General features: G+C 31.1%; 1 protein-coding gene across 1 annotated transcript in view; it reads right to left on the minus strand.

Moving 5' to 3' along the window:
- Nucleotides 1-467: 467 nt before the first annotated feature.
- LOC129984566 (helix-loop-helix protein 1-like) overlaps nucleotides 468-25,846 on the minus strand; it is a 36,052-nt gene continuing 10,673 nt past the window's right edge. The window contains exon 2 of the mRNA XM_056094481.1: nucleotides 468-1,878. Coding sequence (XP_055950456.1) covers nucleotides 579-1,058 — 480 coding nt within the window. The 5' untranslated portion in view covers nucleotides 1,059-1,878 and the 3' untranslated portion in view covers nucleotides 468-578. The remainder of the gene's footprint in view (nucleotides 1,879-25,846) is intronic.

Below are 25,846 nucleotides of genomic sequence, written 5' to 3' on the forward strand. Positions count from 1 at the left end.
GATAAATATTCAATATAGAATTTTACTTAAATGGCTGTACTCATTATATTCTAATCTGAATGTAGGAATTTAATTAGAAGTTCAATATTTAACTTCATAGAATAAAAAAATTTCCATCAAACTGATGCTTTCTTATTGCCTAAACAGAATTACTTAATAAATATATTAAATGATTTCTTTTTTTTAAAAAAAAGGGAATAAGTTTCATAAAAAATTATAACTGCATTTAACAGATTGAATTTGAGATAAAATTCAATTTCAATTTTACTTCAAAAAGAGCTGAGATTTTCAACATGCTTCTTGTGTAAAATTTGAGATATGTTTGAAATTGATTACTCTTATTTTGATATATTGATTATACATAGTTTTTTTATAAAATAAAACAATGTTAATATAAGATAAACTTTAACTAAGTTCATTTTGCATAAATTTAAATAAAAATAATTTAATTAAATTAGAACACACACTAATATCTTTCTCCATTTAATTGGTTAATAAAAGGATTGACTGCATGGATTTTTGAGAATTTTACATACAACATTAAGCTGAGGAACTGAGGAACAAATGTCATTCCACTATCATACATCCAATACATCATTTAAGTACGCTATGTAACAAATGGCCAACCTTAAGATTTCTATTTTTGACAGCTTCTTGTCAGGGGGCAGTGTAGGCAGCAGTTTCCTCAACTCCGCAAACGCTACATTGAAAGCCTCCACCCTGATCCTCTCTCTAGTAGCATGGGCCAGACGATATTTTTGGGTGGCTCGTCTACGCCGCCGCCGCTCCTCCCTCGTTAAATGGCTCATATTCTCACCTCCACTGGCCCTTCTCCTCTGGGCTCCACTTGGAGCGACCAAGGCCCCTTCGTGGCCATCGAGGGCCCCGCAGCTCTGCTGGGGGTGGTGCGCCGATCCGTTTGTGGCTCGGCGAGTTACAGGTGGGGTGACCAGGGCAGTGGCGTGGTCCTGGTGTGGCGTCGGCAAGCCGTTGCAGACGATACCGGAATTGTCCGGAGAGCTCTCCGAGCCACTGCTATCGGGGGCGTAGACGTACATGCCGTCCCTGATTAGGTCTCTTCTTTGGAACGATTGCCCATCATTTCTGGGAAGAAGAATACCTTTGGTTGGAATTTCGCGCCAAATGGTGAAGCTTTTGTTCTTTGCAGATATTCACCGAACGTTTCCACTTCGAAAAACAAAGCAATGGTTCGTGGATTGGATTTCGATTTCTTGTAACTTTTGATGATATCTGATGTTGAAGACTTTTAGCTCACTTTTTATGAATTAATAATAAGATAGAATAACAATAGGCTCAGTTGCTTTGATATTTTGATATAATCTATCACACTTCGTTGGATTCCAGAAGAATAATGCAATCCAGGATTTATCACAATCAATAAATCTTTTTATATCAAAATCGGTGATTAGTTACTTATGAATGAAGTAATCTTTTTTCATGAATTCATTGAATTCAGTATCGAATTTCAACAGTAGAGATTTCAGAAACAAATGATAATCTTTTTTACTATACTGAGAATTCTGATTTGCCTCTTTAATTGAAAAAAAACATAGCTGCAATTCCCACGAAGTGTTCGTAGAGTTTTTAAAAATGAGTAACTAATTTGTTGACGTCTTCTTCACTTCTCTTTAATCTTCAACAGCAATCGATTTCAAGGTCATTTCATAAGTGCGTTGATAAGAAAAATTAATTGGAAAATTTCTCTCCAAAGAATAATGAGAAAATTTTCAAATGTTTGGAAATCGATTTTTGAAGTGTATTGAGTTACAATATTTTACATTTTCTTTAAACATAGATAAAAATTTTCCCCTCAAAATGGAATTCTTTCTTTTCAAATTGTTTCCGGGAAAAAAAATTCTGAAATAAAAACATAAGCTTTAATAAAAATTCTCAAAATTTACGACAAGTAAAATAACTGATTATAAATATATATAAATTCATGCAACATATTGAAAAAAAATGAATTCATTTAAAGTTATAAAATGTTTACTAATACACCAAATAAGTAGCTTATAATCAGATGAGACTTATGATGAAAATATAAATTTCAAAACTGATGTTGATACATTAGTTTTGATAGTGATATTTATTTATCACAAATTATATAGTTAAGATCTTTTTCACTTATGGAAACAACATATATTTTGAGCAGTTGAGTCTTTTCAACATTTCTATAATCTATAAATTGCAAAATGAAATTAATTTTAAGATAAAAAGAAACTTTCTAAAGCATCAAAAAATTTTCAACCCATAGAACAGTTTAAATTGTAAAATAATAAAACACTCGTGTATTTAATTTTACTCATACATGCATATTTTTTTATTTCTTATTTTTTTAAATTTTGGATTAAAAGAATTTGGTAATTGTTTACAATTGCTACATTCTTAAAATGTAATTTCTCAGGATTAAACATATAGCCGGTTACTATTACATAGAGCATTGCAAATAACGCAAAGCAAAAACAAAATTTTCATTTGGCATTTGGTATTTCTTAACTTATATTTATTATATTTGGTATGTTAATAAAAATAAATGAAACTGATTTTTCCCCATAAGTTAACGTTTTTAAAGATTTAATATAACTTAATTATAAAATATTTAAAACGTTTAAAAAACAAGTTATACCTCGAATAAAAAGAAAATCACACGAAAACAATGGTCCACCGAAACTTTCTCGCATTGTTTCCTCAAAGGCTTTAACCCCTCTCCCCCGCCTTTCTTTAATGGGAATTTCGAGTACGCCAATGTGTGCTCGTAAATCCAGATTATTATCAAAATTCCACACATGGATGTTTCCCGTTTAGTAGCCATAGTGAAGTAAACAGAATATGCATTCTGGAGACCCTTTTTGTTTATCTATCGAAATTAAAATTGGACTCATTAAGATTTTATTAATAAGATCCTTTACTAAATTACATTTTTTTAAATCCACATATTTGAGTTAACGTGTTCACACACAGTAGAGCAACAAATACACAGACTTTCTTTTAGTATTCTGCGTATGCAATCAAGCAGAAAAGTGGAAAATATTTATAATCGCATAGAATATCCTAAAATGAATGCACTAAGTGATACCATAGATTAGGTCGTTGCAATGATTATGTTTACGAATATCAATAGGTAAGTTGTAAAGACTCAAAAATGGTTAACAATCCTTTAGTCAGCAAGGGGAGACATGAAATAATTTCTTCTTCTTATGATATAACAGAAACAAATAATACCCAGATACCGGCAACACCTTTGGATAGGAAAAGAGTGACCTACGAGTACTATAGAGAACGCGGTTGCTGGAGAAATTAATTCCAATTGTGAGATCTTAATTGGATGAAGTAGAATCGTCTTATCTCTGCTTTATATAAAGTTAAGGTTAGTGAAGCAGACTCATGAAAGCTCTTCATCAGAATAGCTCTTATTTTGCATACATAAAATAATAATAAAAAAACCCAGAGGGAGAGATCCCTCCAAAGCTTTCTCGAATATTCTCTGATAAAGCTGTGATCTCATATAATGACTTGTGTAGATTAGTGATGAAATATTAACCTTTGGCATGGATTTGGCAATTTTTGAATCTGTCTTGTCATCTTTGGCGAGTATTTGGCGATAAATCTCTGGCATGTGGTTAACAATATCCGAAAATCAAATTTGTGTTTCAGGCGCGTTTTTCCCAAATGATTGAAATAAAAATGTGACACAGAACTACATTTGTAGTCACAAAATTACATGCCAAATTTGATATATTTAAGTCATTGCGTTTCTCAATTATCGCATTTACATGTTTCTAAAAGTGGAGACGGTCAACCCCTTTTCGGATTTAGTTCAAGGTTGCATATGTATCTACAATGCTAAATATGGTGCTGAATTTTATTTACTTAGTTCTCTTCTTTTTGTAGTTATCATGTTAACGTACCTTCGAACAATAGGACAGACAGACTTCCTCTAAAAGGAATTTACTTAGAATTTGATAGAAATCTACAAATTTGGTGTAAGAACTGTATAAATTTCTTGCTCAAAGCGTTTTTGAGATATCTTAGTCATAGACAGACAGACATTTTCCAAAAATTTGTTTTTGGACTCAGGGTCTAAAATGTGAAGACCTATCAAAATTTTGCGTTTGAATGTTTGGACGATCGCTAAAGTCTCTCTATACTTCGTATATGAAAAAGTAAAAATGCCTGAAATAAATGGAAAATATTCTTAAATGGTTGCAAATCAAACAGCTCATAAATGACCTTCAGTTCCTAGATTGCATGAAGAAGACAGCGAAAGACGTGGATCACAGTTGCCTTGCTGTCTAGAATTTCTGAGGGAAATACAAGGCTGAAAATTATTCTGATTTTGGAGAAAGCAAGCTTACAGAGTTTCAGAAACCTTACATGAGCATATTCATTATTAATCATAATGAATATACTCGGTATTTATTATTCTCATTATTCATTATTAATCATAATGAATATACTCGGTATTTATTATTCTCATTATTCATTATTAATCATAATGAATATACTCGGTATTTATTATTCTCATTATTCATTATTAATCATAATGAATATACTCGGTATTTATTATTCTCATTATTCATTATTAATCATAATGAATATACTCGGTATTTATTATTCTCATTATTCATTATTAATCATAATGAATATACTCGGTATTTAATATTCTCATTATTCATTATTAATCATAATGAATATACTCGGTATTTATTATTCTCATTATTCATTATTAATCATAATGAATATACTCGGTATTTATTATTCTCATTATTCATTATTAATCATAATGAATATACTCGGTATTTATTATTCTCATTATTCATTATTAATCATAATGAATATACTCGGTATTTATTATTCTCATTATTCATTATTAATCATAATGAATATACTCGGTATTTATTATTCTCATTATTCATTATTGAGCATAATGAATATTGAGTATTGAGCTATCCTGGCAATCGGGGCCTCTCTACAAAACGACTATGTATGAATGCAGGTAAACTGTTTCATGAGAACATAAAGGCTCTGAAAGATCAATACCAGATACCACGCAATAATGTTAACTAAAAAGAAAAAGCTTTCGGATTAAGCTTTTTATTTTATTTCCCTCATTTTTAATTTTTATTTAATCTATTGTAGGTTACAGGAGTGTTGTATTTTTTTACAGTTATTTAATATGTTTTAAAGAGCTTGGTATAGAAATGCATTTTTTTTAAGACCCTAGCCTAAACATAATCATTTGGATAGTTTCATGAGAAAATCTTTGCGATACTAGTTTAGAAAAAGGCGAATAATTTCACATGTGCATAAAGAAAATGGTGTATTTTCATCCAGTAACGTAACGACTTGGATGGGGGGGGGGACAACCGTATAGATGCCCTAGGCGCGTGGTTTAGAGGGAGGCATGGGAACAAGCCATTTATGTATTACTCCGACTTTAAAAAAAAAAAAAATATCACGGCAGGACAAAAGAAAAAAAAACCTGTCATGACCTGGATGTTATTTACTCGTGCTAATTTACTGATTATTGATAGATATGAAAAAGCTTGTTAAGTCCGGCATCACTTACCCTTGTCATGCCACTGTTAGTGGTACGATACATTATATAGGTTAAAAAAGTTGTACAGAATAATATCTGTTATACATTATATCCAGATCAAAATTGTTAGATGACGAGCAACAATGTTCGTAGCTGTAAGAAGCTGTTTTATTCGAATAACAGAAAGCTTGTTACGAATACAGATGTAGAATCGGAGGAACAAGACGAAGCAAAGATGCGTTGAACTTGCTATAGAGACAAAACGTGAATGATTTTCTATCATTTTTTAAAGTTAATTATGATGAAAGGGAGGAAACAGCGCGCCATGTACCGGACACATTCTTTCTATATCAATCCGCTAGTTATATTTGGGGCGAAAAAATATATCTTGTCCCAGGCGCGGTTTTTCTTTGCTACCCATTGCTTATATCACGGCAGAATGAATGGTCATTTGATTACAGATTGTTGCTGATATCTGGTAGAAAAAATTGCTTAAACAAAAGAAATTCAAAAAGCTTTCAGAATAGCTTAAAATAATTTCCCTTTGTTTCTATTTTAATTTATCTTAATTTCCCTTTGTTATAATTGGTCCTTTATTCTTTCTTTTCTGATTTTTAATTAATGTATTATAGATTTTCAGAAGATTTATTTTTTTATCCAATCATTTAAGTTGTTTCACATAATTTATTAAGAAAAAGCGTTTTTAGTTTAACGCCTATACCTTAAGTTTCATTTAATTTGCTAAATAATATTACAGGCATATTTAACAAACAAGAGCTGATAGGCAAAAATTTATATTTGTTTGCAGTTCATGAAATGCACATAAAATAAACTTTAAAGAGATGATGATGAGAAACCTTTCATAAATATATGTTTTATTCAAATAGACAAAATATAGACAAATTTTTAAATATACGTAAAAGTTTGTCTATATTGTAAATTATACTCAGAAATTGTATACCTTAAGGAATTTTTTTTCGAATATAGACAAATTTATTTTTATCGATTAAAAATACAATATATAATACATACTTTTAATAACTGCATTTGTTCTGTTATGTGTATTGCTTCTTACTTTTAAAATGTTGCTCATTTTCAGTCACTATATTTAATTACATTCATATCAGAAAGATTATTGATCTGTGCCAATTGGTAAAAATTTTTAATGTACTTATTTGGCTGTATTTTATCGTGTTCATTATTAAGAATAAGTTTTAATAAGTAAGACTGTAAAAAAAAGAAAAAGAAAAGGAAAGAAAGGGAAAATTTTTATGGCAATTAAATTGAGATCCATTAAAAATCTTTTATTTGGATTTAAATTTCTAGAATTATTTTTAAAGGATACGAAAGTCTTGAAATAAAAATATGAAGTGTGGAAGGCGCTGTTGGGGAAGTTATATAATTATAAACTTTCACTGGATTTGTAAGGATGACATTTAAGAACATTTGGTTGGCGCACGAAAGTAATCGTGTCCGTTTGCACGTTATAAGTAATATTCTTCTGTGTAAATGTATGAAAAAAATGGCTGGTAATCAAGGGCAAAACTCTTTTTTAAACTTACGGACAGCATATTTGGACAAAAAAAAAAAATATCTCTCAATCTGTAGTGATATAATGTTGCGATAGCTTGATAAGATTTTTGTAATTTTACCCTATCAAATTGGGCATTATGACAATGAATCATAAGGAAAAAAAGATTTCTACTTCGATAAAAGCGATAAATAACATAGAATCAGCCTCCATTTTGCCGGAGGCGCTGAAACTCCCACCGACGAGAGGAATCCCCTCATTTACCCATTGACGATAAAATCCAAAACAACAAAAGTCTGCCATACGGAATTGTCCCGTTCCCTGCCGATACGAAGGACCCATTTCATCACCAAATTGGGTTAGCCATGCTGCCATTTTATTTGACTAATTTTGGGTGTTGTTCATGGGACGAGGCGGTGATGACAGCTTTGCGTCCTCGAGTTTTTATGGACATTCGATGTTTCGATAAGGGTTTAGATAAAACGGTAGATATCCCAGCAAATGGCTGCTGTTATCTGATATTCAGATGGCGTGAAAAGATAAAATTTGAAGCTGTTTTTTGTAGATACTGTTGAGGTCTGACATTCCTTAATGGTGACGAAATGGAAATTCTCTAGTTAGAAAATATGACGGATTTAGCTAAATTGAATTTTTTGTAGTTTCAAGTTGTATTAATCCTCTCATTGACAGTCTCACCTCCTTCCCTCTGTACTTTGTCACTCCATTTATGGCGAAGAGATTATGCAGATATTTTATTTTCCTTTACAGATATGTCGAAGAAACAATGAAGGCATATTTATTTCATTTTTCCAAATATGGCAGAGAATGAAACCGATGGTCAAAGTGCTGTTCATTTGGTCAAGCATACATGACTTTCATGCAAATTGTTCTGAGTTGAGAAATGTATCAAGATTTTCTGTAGGACGGTAAGAAACAAAACTAGATATAAAATTGTAAGAACTGGATATTATTATACTATTTATTTTATATTTTTTAAACTATTTATTTTATAACCCTTTTCCTTGTTTCTAATTTTTCGTGATAATCATAAGTAGTAACTTAAATAATTCCAAGGATTGAAAAATAGTAAATTAATTTAAGTTTTTAATTTGAGTATATCTTCTATATAAAGGGCATAGTTATTTCACATTTACTGCTAGTTGATAAGGCAGACGATTTCTATAGTTTAAAACTATTCAACTCAATTTAAGTTTTTAATTTGAGTATATCTTCTATATAAAGGGCATAGTTATTTCACATTTACTGCTAGTTGATAAGGCAGACGATTTCTATAGTTTAAAACTATTCAACTCAATTTAAGTTTTTAATTTGAGTATATCTTCTATATAAAGGGCATAGTTATTTCACATTTACTGCTAGTTGATAAGGCAGACGATTTCTATAGTTTAAAACTATTCAACTCAATTTAAGTTTTTAATTTGAGTATATCTTCTATATAAAGGGCATAGTTATTTCACATTTACTGCTAGTTGATAAGGCAGACGATTTCTATAGTTTAAAACTATTCAACTCAATTTTAACTTTTAATTGTACAATAGTTTCTTTCTTTGTCAAGTAAACTAATCAACTGGAAGATTAATCAATAAGAAATTCAAATGGGTCTCACTTTTATCGACTTATTTTTTAAGTGTGCTTTCACAAATAGAATGCTTTAAAGAAAACAGTGCACTGTTGTCGACATGCGTCAGTTCGTAGAAGGGCTTCACAAATAAATCCTTTATTGCAAAAATCTTTATATTTAAGTACATCTGAATATAGAGACCATACGAGAAATTGAAAATATTGATACTTAAGCGTATAATATTGAAATTGTATTTAGTTAAAATTTCTTCATTATAATTATTATCATGAAATAAAGTTTTTATTATTTCCTTTCTGTGGGAAAAGTTTCAATTTGGATTTGGAATACTTTGGAGGTTCGTAAATTCGATTTCAGACACCTAATTATCTGTAAAATGTATTTAATTACGATAGTTCCTGGTTCCTGGGAAATGTTTTCGTCAACCTAGGTACACCAATGTCAACAAAACTATTTTTGCATATAATATTAATATAAATAAAAGTCATTGATTTATGCATATATGTATGTTCGTGTATGTATATAAATACATGAACTTGTATATGTATGTATATATGCTATGAATGTATATATGTATGTTCGTTTTACTGTATACTAATGTAATAAATATTAATTAATAAAGTTAGCAATCAGCCATCGGCGCCTTTTAAAAGCCATTTAGTTCAACTGATATTCTAATTTTAGTTTAAAAATAGTTCAATACGTTTAAAAGATTTTATATGTTATGATATTTGATGCAAAAGTATTCTTTTATATCAAAAAATATTATATATAAAAGGATTTTAATCTCAAGCAACGTCGGGTGTATTAATTATTCCATAAAAAAATCCCAGTTTCCACTCTAATTATTTGAAGCTGGAATATATTGTTTAAAAAATCGCGATTTAAAATCTTAATTCTCAGGGAATAAAATTAGAAATAACTCAGATTCGTCGAGTAATTTTTCGACAACATGGAATTTTTTTTCAGATTTTTAAATGTAAAAAAACAACGCTATATCAATATTTATATGATACTGATATACCTATTTCTTCGGAAAAAAAAGGCATCCCCCTCCCCGAAAAAAATATTTAAAATTAGATAAATTCTCTCCTTAACTCCCTCATCAGGAAAGTTTCGTTTATAACAAATGTCCAAAACGATGGCGTTAATATACTATGCAATCAAAAGTTTTCTATTACGACTATCAGAAGTATCTAAAAAGATCAAAATAATACCAAAATAATTAAAAGTATGCAATATAACTTTTTTGTGTTAATGATTTTTAATGATGTCTATCTGGTTAATAATTTTTTGACTTCCATAGTTAATTACAAAATTTTAGTTATAGTTATAAATATTTTGTATGCACAAATGAATGTATTTAACGCTATAAAGAATAGGGTATTCGTAAACATACTTTTTCGTAAATATTTACAAATACATGTAATATATTCTGTTAACTTGAAAGGAAAAATAAATACAATACTTAACTTATATTTAAAAATCTCTATATACCTAATTTTCCTAATGTAAGGAGTTTCTCGTTAGTTCTGAAAAGTAAAGGATTTCTATTAGAGAGATGGAAGGCAGAGATAGATTTGTTTGTCTGGAGATATAAGAAAAAAGAAAATTTAAGCGCCTCTTGCCAATTTTACCATTATTTTTTATAAAAGCTGGAAAAAAAAAGATTAAAGCAGTGGAAAAAAAAGCATCTCATGAGTGCTTTTCAGTGAGATATCATTTGGGTATGTGAGAAAAAAAAATGTTGCCAAATTTAGAGTTCGAGAAATTGAAAGGAAAGGAATTCCAAAATGAAAAAAATGAAACTACTGAAAAAAAGTTGCACAAAAAAATTTGAGAATAAGTGATGATAAATCACCTTAATTCTATCTGTAATTCGATTATTAACAGATTGCGTAAGGGTCACGAGATTTCTCGTTTTTAGAAGATCGAACGTTGTGACCGGGTCACGAGATATCTCGCTTTCATGTTTTGCCAGTGGCAAATATTTAACACGTTAAGGACCGCAAAGAAATCTGTAAGACATACGATTGGGAAAGCACGTTTTTGGGCAAACTTACATTCTAAAATCACCATAACTTTGTTATTTATGAAGCAATAACAGACGGGATATGCAACACGAGAAAACTCGTGAGTAGTCCGTAACAGATGGAATTCGAAATACGAAAAAATTCATTAGCGGTCCTTAATATCTTAAAAACAAGATGCTGCTGCAAATCGTGCCGAACACCATTGCACAAGGGAATATGCTTTACCAAATATCACACTCTAAAGCATTATTCAAGTCTGTGAAATCAATAATAGTTAAAATGTAAAAAATCTTATATAATAAATGCATATATAAAATATATAATAACATTTAAGAATATTTTATGTAAATACAGTACCAAATACAAATTAAAAATGTGCATATATGCATTTTATTGCTTGCCAAGCATGCTTCTAGAGCATTTAAAAATGTGCGGACCCTGTGAGCGCATTGAGGGCGCAGAGTGCCATACGCAATGTGTTAATATGAGGAAATGAATGTATACTATCTTACCATAATCTCCACTAACTTTGAGCTGACTGGACCATCTACAAATCTGGCAGAAAATTTACTACGCCTCTGCAATTGAACTGTAGCGCCATAAGCGCATAACTAGTGCAGCAAGTTTTACGGGGTCGTAAGCATGAGAAATATAACAGTAGCTAGAATTCTTATGAATAATCTACTTAATTATCTCAGTTTAATGGATTTTTTCAAATGATGGTAACGAATTGGCGAATTTTATCATCGCCAAACTCTTCTGAGATAACCTTTTGCAATGCGTATCTGCAGTTTTGATATAAGAACTACATTCCATATTGAATCCATCTTACTTTTCGTTTTTTCAAATTGTCATATTCACTAGCAAATGAATAGGACATGCAAAAAGGTATTTCTAATTTTTTTTTAACATATAAAATTTAAAGAATAGAGATTTATTAAAATTTCGAAATAGATATTTTGGACGTTTACAATAATACTACTAGGTATACAAGGAAATAATAAAAGTATATTTGTTGCATATATTATACATAACTACAGTGAAAGCTATAGGATGCAGCAGCGAAATTACAATCAATTGCATATCTACGAACAGACAGACGAAATGAAAAATAAATAAATAAATAAAAAGTTTGTTCTCAGTGATATCTAATACATCAATTTCGTTCGAAGTTCAGTTTTTGAGTATTCGCAATATTTCTTCTCTGCATATTTTCCTATTCAGAAAACCGACTAAGAAATAGACAAAATATTCATTAAAAAATCATATTAACCAATCCATATTAATCTCTCAATATTTCAATTCAAACAAATAACTAAAAGGTAAAGAATATTCAAAAAAATTCTCATTTCATTAATTTTATTATTATATTAAAGAGAAAAATGACAACATTAATCATTTCAAAATGAATCTGTTAGATCATATTATAAAAGCCTTTTTTTTAGAATGGATATGACCTGCATGAAAAGAGGATAGGTAGTCCCCCCCCCCAAAAAAAATGCCGAAGATTCTGTTTAGAAGGACTCTGTTTAATATCTATGTAGTTTATAAGATGAAAAGAAAAAGAGCATACCGCTAAACTTAGATGAAATGCATATTTGTGTTTTAAATAGAATTATGTAGTCACGAGACTAGTGTTCATAAGTGGCTTATTACAACAATGAACAGAATATATCGAATACAATTAAAGCAACACAATTTTAAGCCTTGACGATTTGATGAAATCATGGTCATCGAGTTATATCTAAATGATTTAGCTAATATTAATATAACCAATATCTCTGGCGAAGCAACTGATCGCAACAGGCGACTAGTTTACAATAACAAAAATGCTCCGATTTACATGAATTTTTCAGGTTATATGTTATTTATGATAAGTAAGTTTGAATGAATCTATAATAATATTATGAATGTTTCCGTCACATTTCTTAGAATCATGTTTAAGAGGTCCTGCCATGTGTGGGAAATCGATATATAGTCAGAAACATTCGATTTGATTTTTCTAAAATATTTACTCCTGCTTCTGTTTAACTTTCCCAGATTCGGAAGAGAGAGAGAGAGAGAAAAACGAGGGATCCCAGAAAACCGAACGTTTAAAGTGAAACCGATAAATGATTCGCTCTCTCTCATTCCATCCTCAGGAGCTGACCATCGCATATCGGGGAGCAGGGATCTCCCACCCGGAATCGAACAGATTTCCCGCGAGGGCCATCTCTCAGCGATTGAAAACGGCAACGTTCCCCACCCTGCTCGATCGTCGAGGGCCTCCTTTTTTCTTTTATTATTTCCACTTTTAAATCTGGAGTGGAGGGAGACACCTTCCGATTACGTGTTCGTTTTTTAACTCGGGACATTTCGGGGGGAATGCGTAGAAGTGAAGTGATATACTCCCCTCTACGCTCCGATTCACCATTCGGCTCCGCATTTAGAAGGTGAGGGGTTAAACCGAGCGTCGTAAAGTGCGTGGCACACCGCGAAGTCAAATCGGGCTTGAAGTTATGCAATCCCAAAAGGAAACGAAGTAAACTGTTTGAAATATTTATTATTTGATGCTAGCTGCTATATCCAACACCGGCTAGGGTTAACATAATTTTTATGTCTAATATTTTAATGTCAAAACATTTTTTTGTGTAAAATATTGCATACAAAATCTTTTTAGCAGTCAAAAGGTTTTTGATTAAAATGACAGAATCGAATGTACAACTTTTTTTAAAAAAACCAGCGACAGCTAATTTTTTTTTTTTTTCCTCCCCATATGTCTTTTTTTGTGTTCTTCCAGAATTCTGCTAATGAGTTCAGGCAACAGTTCTTCGTATTCTTGTTTTTTGTCACCACCAACAAAAAAAATATTTTTAGATGATTCTTAATGCCAATAAAAACATTTGTCAAGAATATTTTAAAAACAAAAATGGAAATATCAGAAAGTAGAGATAGAATAAATCAATTATTTATTAAACGTTTTTAAATCAATGCAAATTAAAGGAAAAGTTTCAAGGGAATGAAACTAATATCGTTGAAAAGGGAGGGGGGAGTGAAATTTAAAATGGTTAAAAGTATTTCTTGTAGAATAATCTACTGTGAAATTATTGAGGAATTAGTAAGAATATTAAGTTAATATAAGCAAAAAGAATAAAAATAGAATGAAAAAAGAAATTATGTATCCAGCTTGAAGACTTTCTCAAGGGTCACCCTCAGGCAGGGATTCAAACAAGGGATTTTTTCTGTGAGGGATCTGATTTTCGTCTAACAATATTGACCCTTCGTGACCCGAAAATCCCTATATATATGTGTGTGTGTGTGTGTGTGTGTGTGTGAACTGCTAACAGATCTCATATTCTGTATGGCGCCATGTTGCGTCATTAACCACATGATGCTTTCCCGCCATTATTGGGAGACGAGAGTTAAGCAGTGAGACTGTAAGACATACAGCTCACGCTCATGTATCTTTATATGTTTTATGTTAATTTAGTAATGTTTTATCCTTTGTTCTTTAATCTTAATAAATATATTTCACATATTAATGCTGGTCGCTGTCTTTTCCACACACACACACACACACACACACACACACACACACACACACAGAGAGAGAGAGAGAGAGAGAGAGAGAGAGAGAGAGAGAGAGAGAGAGAGAGAGAGAGAATATTTTTTCAACTCAAAGAACCTCATTCTCAAACATTTAATTTCTACTCTTAGGGCTGAGTCTAAACAGATTGGAAACCAAGAGAATAAAGCGTCCACTGTATATTTGTAACTAGCTAGTAGAAATTTTTAAAAAAGTCACGCTTCAAAAAGTACTGAGAAATGTACAGAAAATTTTAGCATTGCTGCCTGCTATTCATTTTTTGCCTGCCCTTTCATCATTTTTTCTTCATTAAGTAATTTGATTAAGTAATTTTCTTCATTAAGTAATTTAAGTTTTGATTTCAAGCTAGCTTCAAAGTCTTTCAGAAAGACATTCTTGGCTTGTAGCTTGCTATAAAACTTTGATATCTGTATGCAATTGTGGAAATTTTCAGATTAGCTTTTTTTATGAATGCTTTTATTATGAAATATTTCTTTTAACTTTAGAAGAAATGTTCCTTTCCGAAAGTCATTCATCTTTGGGGAAATAAATTTCAAATATCCCAAGATGGTTCAATGTATGTGCTATTTAAAGTGTTTTAAACTCAATACCACCACAATCCAATTGGTCAAAATAATTATCTTAAGCAACACCTTCTTCGAGTAAAACCTGATTCTGGATCAGAAGGTCAAATCTTCAAATGATGCGCCAATCGCTATTTGTGAAAATGTCCATATGTAAGATTTAAAAAATCAGCTTTGTAAGAAAAATAAGGCGCTATAAGCAACCATTTTATCTCTAATAATAAAGATACTGGTGTATGTATGCGCCCGTGCGTGCATGCATGTTCTATGGTGTTCTACAGGTGAGGTCGTTTGACAAGTTTGTCATATAGATAACTTGGAGAGGGGCGAGGTAATGTGCACAACGGAGCCATTTCTTTGACATTTTAATTAGAGTTTTGATTAATTAAAAATTGAGCCTGATTTTTTCCCAAGACATTTTATATATATAATTCGAAAATATTATTGCACAGAAAGGAATTTTACATCTTTTCGAAACTTGTCTTTTTAATGTTACCAATTTAAGAGTCGTATAAATTTTTCCAGCATTTTGGAAATTTTTTTTTGTCTAATTTTCAACAATATATTTCACTACTGCCCTAAAATTCAAAACGTTTTCATCGTTTCATCAAATATTTAATCACACAATTTTCTTCCATTGTTAAAAAAATAAATAAGAAGAATTCCTTTAAATATCTGCACAGTTTACAAATAAAAAAGTAAAATTACAATACTGTGAAATTTAGTTGACACATGAATCGTATATTTACGTTTTTAATAACGTACATAATGAATCATGTATTAAATAAAACAATTAAAATGATTTCACTGTCTCCCAGTTTGTCGGAAAAGTGTCTAAATGTTATAAATTGTCCAAGTCTTTGCAATTTGTACATATAGTTAAAGTGTATACAATTCATATAAATGTCACGTATGCTTACTATATCATTTCTTGATAAAACGCCCTCTGTTTGGGAACATCTGTTAGTTATTTTTCTACTTTCAGAAACAAATTCTAATACCATCATGTAGTTCTCCACACGCTCTCAAGTATTTTGGATACCTGGATAATAAACACCCTTTATTTTAAAAAAAAAAATTGGTAGAACGGTAATGTAAAAAGTTGAATGCACTTTATAATGTCTTTCTGATTTCAAGTATAGTATCAAGTGAATATCAGATATTCAAGTGAAAACGATCAGCTATTCAAAATATGAAAAGCATCAAATGAATGCCTGCAAATTACTTCACACGCTTTCACAATTTTCTATTCCTTCATAGCAATCGAAACCAGTGGAAGTGATTTTCCCCGGTATTTTTTCAAATATAATATAATAAAGATATTTTCCTTTAAAATTGTGGACTTTAATCAAGGCCGTGAATACTATTAGTGTTCAGATTTTTCTGTTCAGTGTCTCACACTTGATAGTTGTGTGCTTCGTAGTATAGTGACGAAAGCCGATAGTTGTATATTACCAAACGCCGTTGGCGATCTATAGTTATGAAAGAATTAGCGAACATTCTTTGCTGATGTTTTTGCGATTAATCGCTGTAATGTAGTTAATACACAAATATTAGAAAATCAAATATGTATTTTGGATAGTCTTTTTTTCCCAGCAGATTATAACCACAATTTGATACAGAAGTACAAATGTAGTCATTAGATTGCATACTAAATTTCTTTTATTTAAGTCATTTTGTTTTTGAATTATTGCATTAACAAGCATGCAAAAGTGCAGACAGACAGATGATAAATATTTTTCACAAATTTTGTTCCAATACAGATTTTAATTTTAAATTCTAAACCCGTGTACCAAATTTCACCTATCTACCTCTTAATATTTTGTTGTTTTCGTGCCCACTTGTACTTTAACAGCCGGGCAGATAGACTTTTGCTGAGTATATTTCGTGCAAAATTTGGCAGAAATCTGCAGACTTAGTGTAATGGCCACATATTAATTTTCATCCGCTTAGCTCAAAGAGTTTTGCATTATTATATTAATAGACAGAGCGAAAGACAGACATGAATTCAAAATCCAAAGGAGTTTTTCGGAATCAGGGCGGCATGAAACATGAAGAATCATATTAACCTCGAATTCAATTTTTTTTAAAGATTACAATGCTGTCCCTGCACACTTCGTATGCAAGAAAGCAATAATACTCATAAGCGCCAACTCCTTGAAGGCAAAGCCGCCGATCCGCTTCCCATTTCCCCGCTGAGATTTCTCCGGATCCGAGAGTAGCGTTTACGGAAAGAATTAGGCGGAGGGCCTTGTTTGACAAGCCTCCCCCGCGCGATCTCCATATCCGAGGAATGTCTGCTCTGGAGTGCGGGCCTGTTAATAAGTTTGTACACTCTCTCCCGCTGTCCCCGGGGTGGCCCTGCATATCAACAGGCCCCTAGGACGGTTGCCAACAGCAAGATGGAATGATCGAATTATTCCGAAATAGAATTAACGAAAGCCCTTTTTCTTTCAGGGTCTGTTAATTAAATAAACATTGATGAACAGGAGGTCGATATATTCGGACTATTAATGCTGGAAATAATGGATGCAGGCAAAAATCGAGTAAATCATTCTAATATTGGATTTAAATCGCATTAATGTAAATGAAAGAAACAAACATTCTAGCTTTCGGTCCAGGAATGTGAGCTTGATTTAATAATATAATCAATTAAAATAATTTTGGAACTGGTTCTTACAGGCTATATTCATATGTTATTTTTGTTTCCTGAATTGCATTCTTGTAATTATGATAATAATCTGCATATTGTAAATTCAAAAATTTAGACAACATAGAAGGACAATATAGTGTGAAAATTCAGTTATAATGTACATCCAAATAAAATGGATGTCGAAGTTTTGTGACTAAAAATTTTTTTATTGCAGGTCACGGGTAACATGACACCTTCACATAATTGCCATTATCATTGATATGTTCTCTTGGACATTCCTTTCCCACACGTAAGAACAAGGGATGGGGCCAGTACAGAGACTCTTGGATTCCCAATAATCCCAATTTCCAATGACATCATGTACTTCTAGGACACAAGTGAAATGTTGATCTTTCATTGGGTTTGAAGATATTGGCCACAAAGGGAAATATGGAGGTCTAATGGAAGGGTATTTAGAAAATTTTTCATTTAAATTCTGATAGTAAATCGTGGGTCTTCTTGATCAAACTAGTGTTATTCTGAAACGGCACTATTCCTTCATAGATGCTGCCGATGCGTTTGTTTTTAACGGAACACTTGCATTTTACGGTATCGTTCAGGGTTTATGTTTCTCGCCGTTTAGGGACTTGTCCGGAGAAAAGTCTGTACATCTCTTTTTTAGTCTTCCATGGCAAAGTTATCTTTGTCAGGTCGGAGGGGGGAGGGGTTTGGCTGTCGCTACTCCAAACTCTGTCGATTAACACTTTAACTTTCCGCGATTGGATACAGCGTCGCAAGCGCAGAAGTTATTTCGGCATTCGCTTTAAATTTTCTATCATCTAAACCAAATGACATTCGAGACTTTTGACAAATTCAAGGAGGAAATGAAAACCAGATTTGAAACTACGTCTGGTTATCAAGTCAAAGATATGTTATGGAATTCTATGAGGATTTCTTAGAAATATCCTACTTCTGAAAAAACAGCTATCAGGATACTGGTTGATAGTATTTTCTTTAATGGGATGAACACTGTGTTTTCAGAGCTACTTTGTAAGTATCGTTATCCTTGTCATTTCACTGCTAAATAATACACATGTCTTTTTTCTTCCCGAGAAACACGCGCTGATCCTAAAATTGGTCCAATTCCGAATTCAAAAACAAAGATTTTTTTTTATAGCAAACTGTCATTGTTTAGTATAGAACGGTTCTATAATTCCCCATAAAACGAAATTGTATCATCTATCATGTGTTGATTTATTGTTAGCAAATTAATTTTATGATCTGCATTTTATTTCCTGAAAAAGAAAAGAAAAAAATAATAATTTCTATACTATTTTATTAGTTTTCAAATATGAAAGAAGATGAGTCCATGTCGATTTTACTCCAAAATATATGCCTAAAACTGCATATAATATTAAAATTAAAATGTGCAATTTTTCTTAGCAGATTATATGATTCTAGTGTGATGTGTGAGAAATATATTTTAATAAAAATAGTTAAATTTGAAAACTTTAACAATTTTGTGAAATATTTCACTGTTTTGCAATAAAAATAGATTTTTAAAACTCCTTTGAAAATTAATAGATTCCTAAGAAGGTGTGGAAGTATGAAGTACTCTGCATTGGAATGTTCCAGTGCCACATATTTTTTTTTGTAGAATTTTTTTGTTGTTGTTGTTATTGAGTTTGATTGTTTTTATTTTCAACGAAAACAATCAAACCATTTTGTTGAATTTTTTCTCATACAAGGTAAGCAGGGTTTGTACAAAGGCGGAACGCGTCTGTTCGCACTAAAACACAAAAGCAAAAATATGAAATTTTTTTCCTGTAGTGCTTTTATTAATTGAATTTTTCAATAATTTCTTTGACACATGCCGATTCTGGAAAGGAAATCTTAATTATGTTGAAAGGACTGAGTAGTCATTAGGAATCTTTATCCCTTTTCTTCGAGCATAAGTATTAGAGAGTAAACAATTTTTAAAAAAGCATGTTAAAAAAATTAAATAAATAAATGGGATTTAGATCAAGAAATATGAAAAAAATGTTAGAACATTTTATAAAGTAACATGGACTAATTTAAGATAAAAAAATAGGAAATTATTTAGGATTTAAATTTTATATATATCCCAAATGCTTTCCAGACTAAATAAGTTTAAATACTTTTCCACCCTCCCTGGCATCTTCTTAACTAGTTTGCTCATCATGATTGGTTTTAATGAAGAAATCTTGACAAAAGATAAAAATTGGACTATTTCTTTAAAATTATGATAAATAAAAATCCCTAAATACTTCCCTGCTTGTTTCTTCAAAGAATTTTATAAATATATGTGCAAGAAAACAAGACTAATGGGGTTTTAATCAATGATTTTCAAAGAAATATCCAAAAAAAAAATGTATTTATTTACAAAGCTTTGTTAAATGCTATACATCCTTTTGAATTACACTTCATGATTCATACTGAAGGTCATGCACTTTGATTTTTTTTTAATCAATTGTGGCTTAAAGATATCTCTGCTCTTAACAAATAATGAATTATCATCATCTGAAGATATCATTATTCAAATATCACATTTGACCGAAAGAATATCAGATAAAAAATGTTAATGTAAAACTTTTCTCTCTCTTAGAAAACCATTCAATGCTGTACAGTGTACAGGTCAATTGCCAACAGAGCCGTTGCCAGGTGAATCATGGCAGAAGACCCTGTTTACTTAGATAATCGCGCCTCTATGGTCGCCGGGGGAATCGCTCTCTTTTCGAATAAGTTATCTTTCGGACGGGGCATCTCTCCCGCCGATGTAATATTTAAGTTTGCATATGCCTCCCGTTATGGATCTTCGAAGCGACCTGAGTCACGCCCCGGCTGATGTGAGGGCTGATCGAGTGGAAGCGGGCGGTTTGGCGATGACCATTAGAGGAGCATCGCATGAAGGCACATCATGTACCAATTTTTTTTAGTTTTCATTTTATAAGAGATTCGATACCTAGAAACTATACCATGAAATGCTCATTTTTAGTAACAAATAATTAGGGAATTATGTCTCCGTGAAAAAGCATTTAAACAAATGGGATTAGTCTGTCCTAAAACCTTTTCGCATATTCACAGTGTTATTTCCACTCCTCGCAAGAATTTGTGGATCTTTTATAAGGTAGGAATACCTTGCATGGAAATGGTGTACAGTAGTTATGAAATATTAACTTTCCATGTAAATTTAGTACTGTTACTGAATGCAATGTGTGAGCTGGTAATTTGGCGATTAATCTTTAGCTTTCATTTAATAATATCCAAAAATCAAATTTCTGTTTTAGACGCGTTTTTTCCGGCCGAATGAAACAAAAATTTGACACAAAACTGCACTTGTAGTCACAAAATCTCATACCAAATTTGATACATTTAAGTCAATGCTTTTTTGAATTATCGCGTTAACATGTTTCTGAAAGTACAGACCGACAGATAGTCAACCTGTTGTTCGATTTGGCAAAATATTTTATATATGTTTACACTATAGATGTTAAATTTGTGTACAGAGTTTTATCCACCGTTTTCCCTTCGTTTTGTAGTTATCATGCTACTTATATTCAAACAGAGAGACAAAAAACTTCCCCTGAATATATTTTGCTCAAAATTTAATAAAAATCTACAAATTTGGTGTAACGACATACACCAAATTTCGCCCGTCTTTTTCAAAGCACTTTTGAGTTTTCTTTATCGCAGATGAACATACATTTTTTTTTTAAAAGAATGTGCTTTTCGAACTCAAGAAGGTCCAAAATAAGATTTGTCAAAATTTACGAGTTCGAATTTTTTGACGATTAGAATACTTCCCCCCTACTTCGTATACTCAAAATTAAGAACTGCAAGAAAAGAAGACTACGTCCATCATTCATAGTTATTCACTATGCTACATGACGCTATCAATAAATTTGGGACAAGGTTTTAGGCCAGGTCAACGATTAAGGACAACTTTAAAAAAAAAAAAAAAAAACCAGCGAGTCCTGCAGTTAAAAGAACTATTAGGAGATACTCATCACACAAGAAGTTTAGCAATCGTTGCTGTGTTTTGCTTAGCTATGCCATTTTTCTCTGATTTTTAATCATTTTTGTAAAGTTGATACATAATATAAAAATGTTTTTATATTAAAATCATGTTTTTATTAGTCCCTTTTTTGTCGAAATATTAAATATGTTTCATTGTTTAATCACATATGCTATTCGCGTCCTTCCGCCGATGCTAATATTAAATAATTTTTCATATATTTTTACTTTTATTCTTAATATATAAAGTAAAAGCAAACATTTTAATATACAAATGCAGTAATTAAATGTCATATTTTTTTTATTGTTGCAATTTGTTTAATTGTTTGATCCAATTTTAGTTCACATTTAACATATTTAATGCATCCACTTGGTATATCATTTGTCTTTATTTTTCTTTTTTATTATTTTTACTTAGACCTGTTTTTTACCTTGATAAGTTTATTATTTTTATTGCATTTTTACATGTCACATAATGAAACTAAAATGGTTGATTATCTCAAAATCTTCGAATAGTAGTTAATTAATTATTACTAATAAGATGGTATTATTAAGGGACTGAATATAAGAATTTTAAAGCTGTTGGACATATAAGAATATGTTTTTTGCTTTTTTCACGAACAAATAGAACAAATAAACTGTGGTTATTATATAATAAGATAGATGGTCATTGCTTTGGCGAAATGATTATTCATATAAAGCGATAATCCAAATAGCAGGTGTTATTTATAGCTAGATGGATGACCACAACTAGTAAAGAATGGACAATGAAATTTGGCAAAGGTAAGAGACATTTCCTGGCCTTTAATGTTTTCTTCATAATAGTTTTTTTTCAGCATTTTTAGCTAATTAGTTTCAAAATTTTGATTTAATTAGCTTTTTTAAATTGGTTTCAAAAATTGTAACGCTTCATATGTGAACTAATTGACAATTTATCTCTATCTGAGAATACAAATGCCCAAAGAGTTAGACGGATATAATTTGACATGTTATTCTTGAATCAAAAATTGTGGTGTTTTTTATTTAATCAAATTTTGGAGAAAATTCCTCAGCAGGTTTCTGTTTTTCCGCCAGTTTGTATATGAACTCATGAATGAAAGGCACAATAACTTAGATAAATGTAATTTCATGTATTATCTTTACATCGTAAAAATAAATTAGAGTCAAATAGACGAAAGAAAAGCATACAAAATGCATACTCGGTTTTCTTTATTACAAAACAAATCACAAAACATGGCATCTTATATTCATGTACGAGAAGTTGAGTAGAGAACATTCTTTCTAAAAATTTTTTCCTTTTCCTTTTCTAAAAGGATTCGTGAGAATTAAAAATTTAATTCCTTTCATTATTTCTAATGTTTTTTTAATCATTTATTTTAAATAAACAATCATGTGCGTTCCGATTTTTAATTGATTTGGCTGACATAGACAGAATGTCTCCGATGCAGAAATGAAGAGTACTTACTGACTTCGAGATCTGATATCATACAGAAATCTGCTGTCTTCACAGACGAGATATACCAGAATCAATTAACTATCATAGTGTGAAGTTCGAAGAGGGGGATGTTTATCACTACAAATACCGTCCTTATCATCTGACCAGGTTCAAAAAGATGAAGTTCATCCTAAAACATCCCTTGCACAGTTTCAAGATTAGACGGTAATGCAGCAAATACATTTGAAGAAAAATAACTATTGAAATTAGCAATTATGTTTTGAAATATATCAATCATGTTAAATTTATTATTATGGAATTGAAACTTTTTCAAATGATACTTATGATTTTTTTAAAAATTTATCATATCCTATTATATTCTTAGATTTATTCAAAGCATTCGATGAAATCTTTAGAAATTTGGTATTAGAAATAAATATTGCAATTTCTATAAAATTAAATATAAAGGATTTATGTATGAAATATCCGGAAAAAAAAACCTGTTTATATCATGTTTTCATATTTAAAATGTTGAAATTAGGTTATTTAAAAAAAAGTTTTCATTTTTTTTCTCGAATGATTAAAATTATTATCTACGTAATTAGCTATAACTATTCCAAATTCTAAAAATATAGCAGTAAAATTGATAGTAGTATATATTCAATAACATATATCATAGTATTAGTATATATTCAATAGATATATCATAGTCAAATGTAGTAAGCCAAAAACTGAGAAAAAAATTGTTAGGAAACTACGTCAATCGTTAGGAAAGAAACTAATGAATCGAGAACTTAATACCGCAGGTCCTCTTTTGAAATTAGGTCAACTATATTGGTTTTTATACTCTTTTCTGTATACTGATTCCACCTAGTGAGTTGATATCATGTGACCATATCCCTATAAAGCCATCCATATACGGTATCCAATGACTACTGTTACAAAGCATGTAACCACTCATATTCTATTTCCCCCATATGTCGATGAATTTACAAATTATCTAATTAACTTAAAATCACAACCTTAATTTATTCACCGGGGAATCAGCGACTTCTAAAAAAAATGATAACGGAGGTGAAGCGCGGGCGTTTGTCCGGCAATTCTGATATCGACAGATGGGCACGTGCGACGGATCCGGTTAATCCCGTTAATCTAGCGGCGCCGGGACCTTAAGGGGGGGGGATCGGATCATCACGTGACTGCAGAAACACGACACCACCCCACTAGAAACAGTTCCATTCGAATGTCCCGTTCCGGGATCCTAAAGTTTGTCTTTCTCTCCATTATGGCGAGATCCGGACGGACAAAGAGGGGGGATTCAGATGCGGATCCGGGTAATGTCAGTTTGTTTAATCCTTGGGCATAGAAGGCAGGTTGTGACAGATGCGAGATTGTACGAATCGCGCCAGTTTGGGGCTTTTCTGTAGATACGGGAAGGAGAATGTCTGAAGCGAGATTTGGCAGAGACCTGCTGATGGATTGGGTTAAAATTTCGATCGGCGGAAGTGTTTAATCTCTTTGTGAAACTGGAATTATGCAAAATGGTCACGAATTGTTTGTCTCAGAACTAGATGAATTATAGAGATAGATAACATATGCGCGGTTTACTTTCATATTTTTTTTTAGAATAAGGAAGTGACTCTGGAAAATGTGTTTTGCAGAGAACTTAACGGACTAAAACATTTTTTGACGTCGTTTTATTTTCGATAATTCTGGATCATGGTCATTTTTATTTGAAAAACCAACAATTTTTCCCAGAAAATTCTAGCAAAGAGATAATTTTTGTTTTTTAATTTTATGGAATTGTTTATAATAATTTTTTTCTTCTGAACTTTTTTGTTCACAAATGCATCGATCTTTAAAGAGATTTTGTTATATTATATGCATCAATAGAAAGTTCTTGTCTCTAAATTCGTTTCAATATTATTTGTTTTTAAATCCTAATTGTAAGCATCTATTGGCAACCTATTTGCATGATATATTATAATTTGAAATGTATTAAAAAACAAAACTATCGTAGAATAACCTTTTAGTATACATTTAATAATACAGACTCAGAAATAACTCTCTCTCTCTCTCTCTCTCTCTCTCACCTATAGCTTTGAAGAGTGAAATGTGCAACTCGGTGCTATTTTTAAAATTTTTTAATTCATTAAAAATTTAGCAGAATGTTGGAATTTTTCTTCGATAACTTCCAAAAATATTATTGCCCAAAAATAAATGTTAAACCCTTTCAAAATTTTAAAAATTGTCTTTTTAATGATACCAATTTAATAATTGGACACATTTTTGCTAAACTTGGCAAATTTAAAAAAAAAAAAAATGTCCGATTTCCAATTATAGATTGCGTAGGTATCCTGAAATTCAAATCATTCTCATTGTTTCAGTAAATATTGGATTAAGCATTTTTCTTCCCATATTCAAATCTAAAGAAAAAACATTCTGCTTAATATCTGTTTAATTTATAAGATAAATTACATATTCTCTATAATAAAGATGTTATTCTCCTCACTTAGCATGAAGTTTTGAACCTTGCGTAAGGTCTCAAATAAAATAAGAATTTTTAATAAATCTATGATACAACTCATGTTGATATTTTTTTGAGATTAATCCCAGTCAAGAGATTATCGTGACGGATTTGGTTCAAATTTGATAAGTATCTACATTTTTGATATTAAATCTGTGTACCAAATTTGAATCATCTAACTCTCATCATTTTATGGTTATTGCGTTTACTTGTATTTGAACAATCACTAGATAGATTTCGCTCAAAATCTTTTAGAAATCTATAAATCTGGTGTAAAGACCATTTGCGAAATTCTGTCTAGTTCAAAGCGTTTTTGAATTATCTATATCACAGATACACAGACA

Source organism: Argiope bruennichi, chromosome 9, assembly GCF_947563725.1.
Source record: "Argiope bruennichi chromosome 9, qqArgBrue1.1, whole genome shotgun sequence".
Classification (NCBI taxonomy): domain Eukaryota; kingdom Metazoa; phylum Arthropoda; class Arachnida; order Araneae; family Araneidae; genus Argiope; species Argiope bruennichi.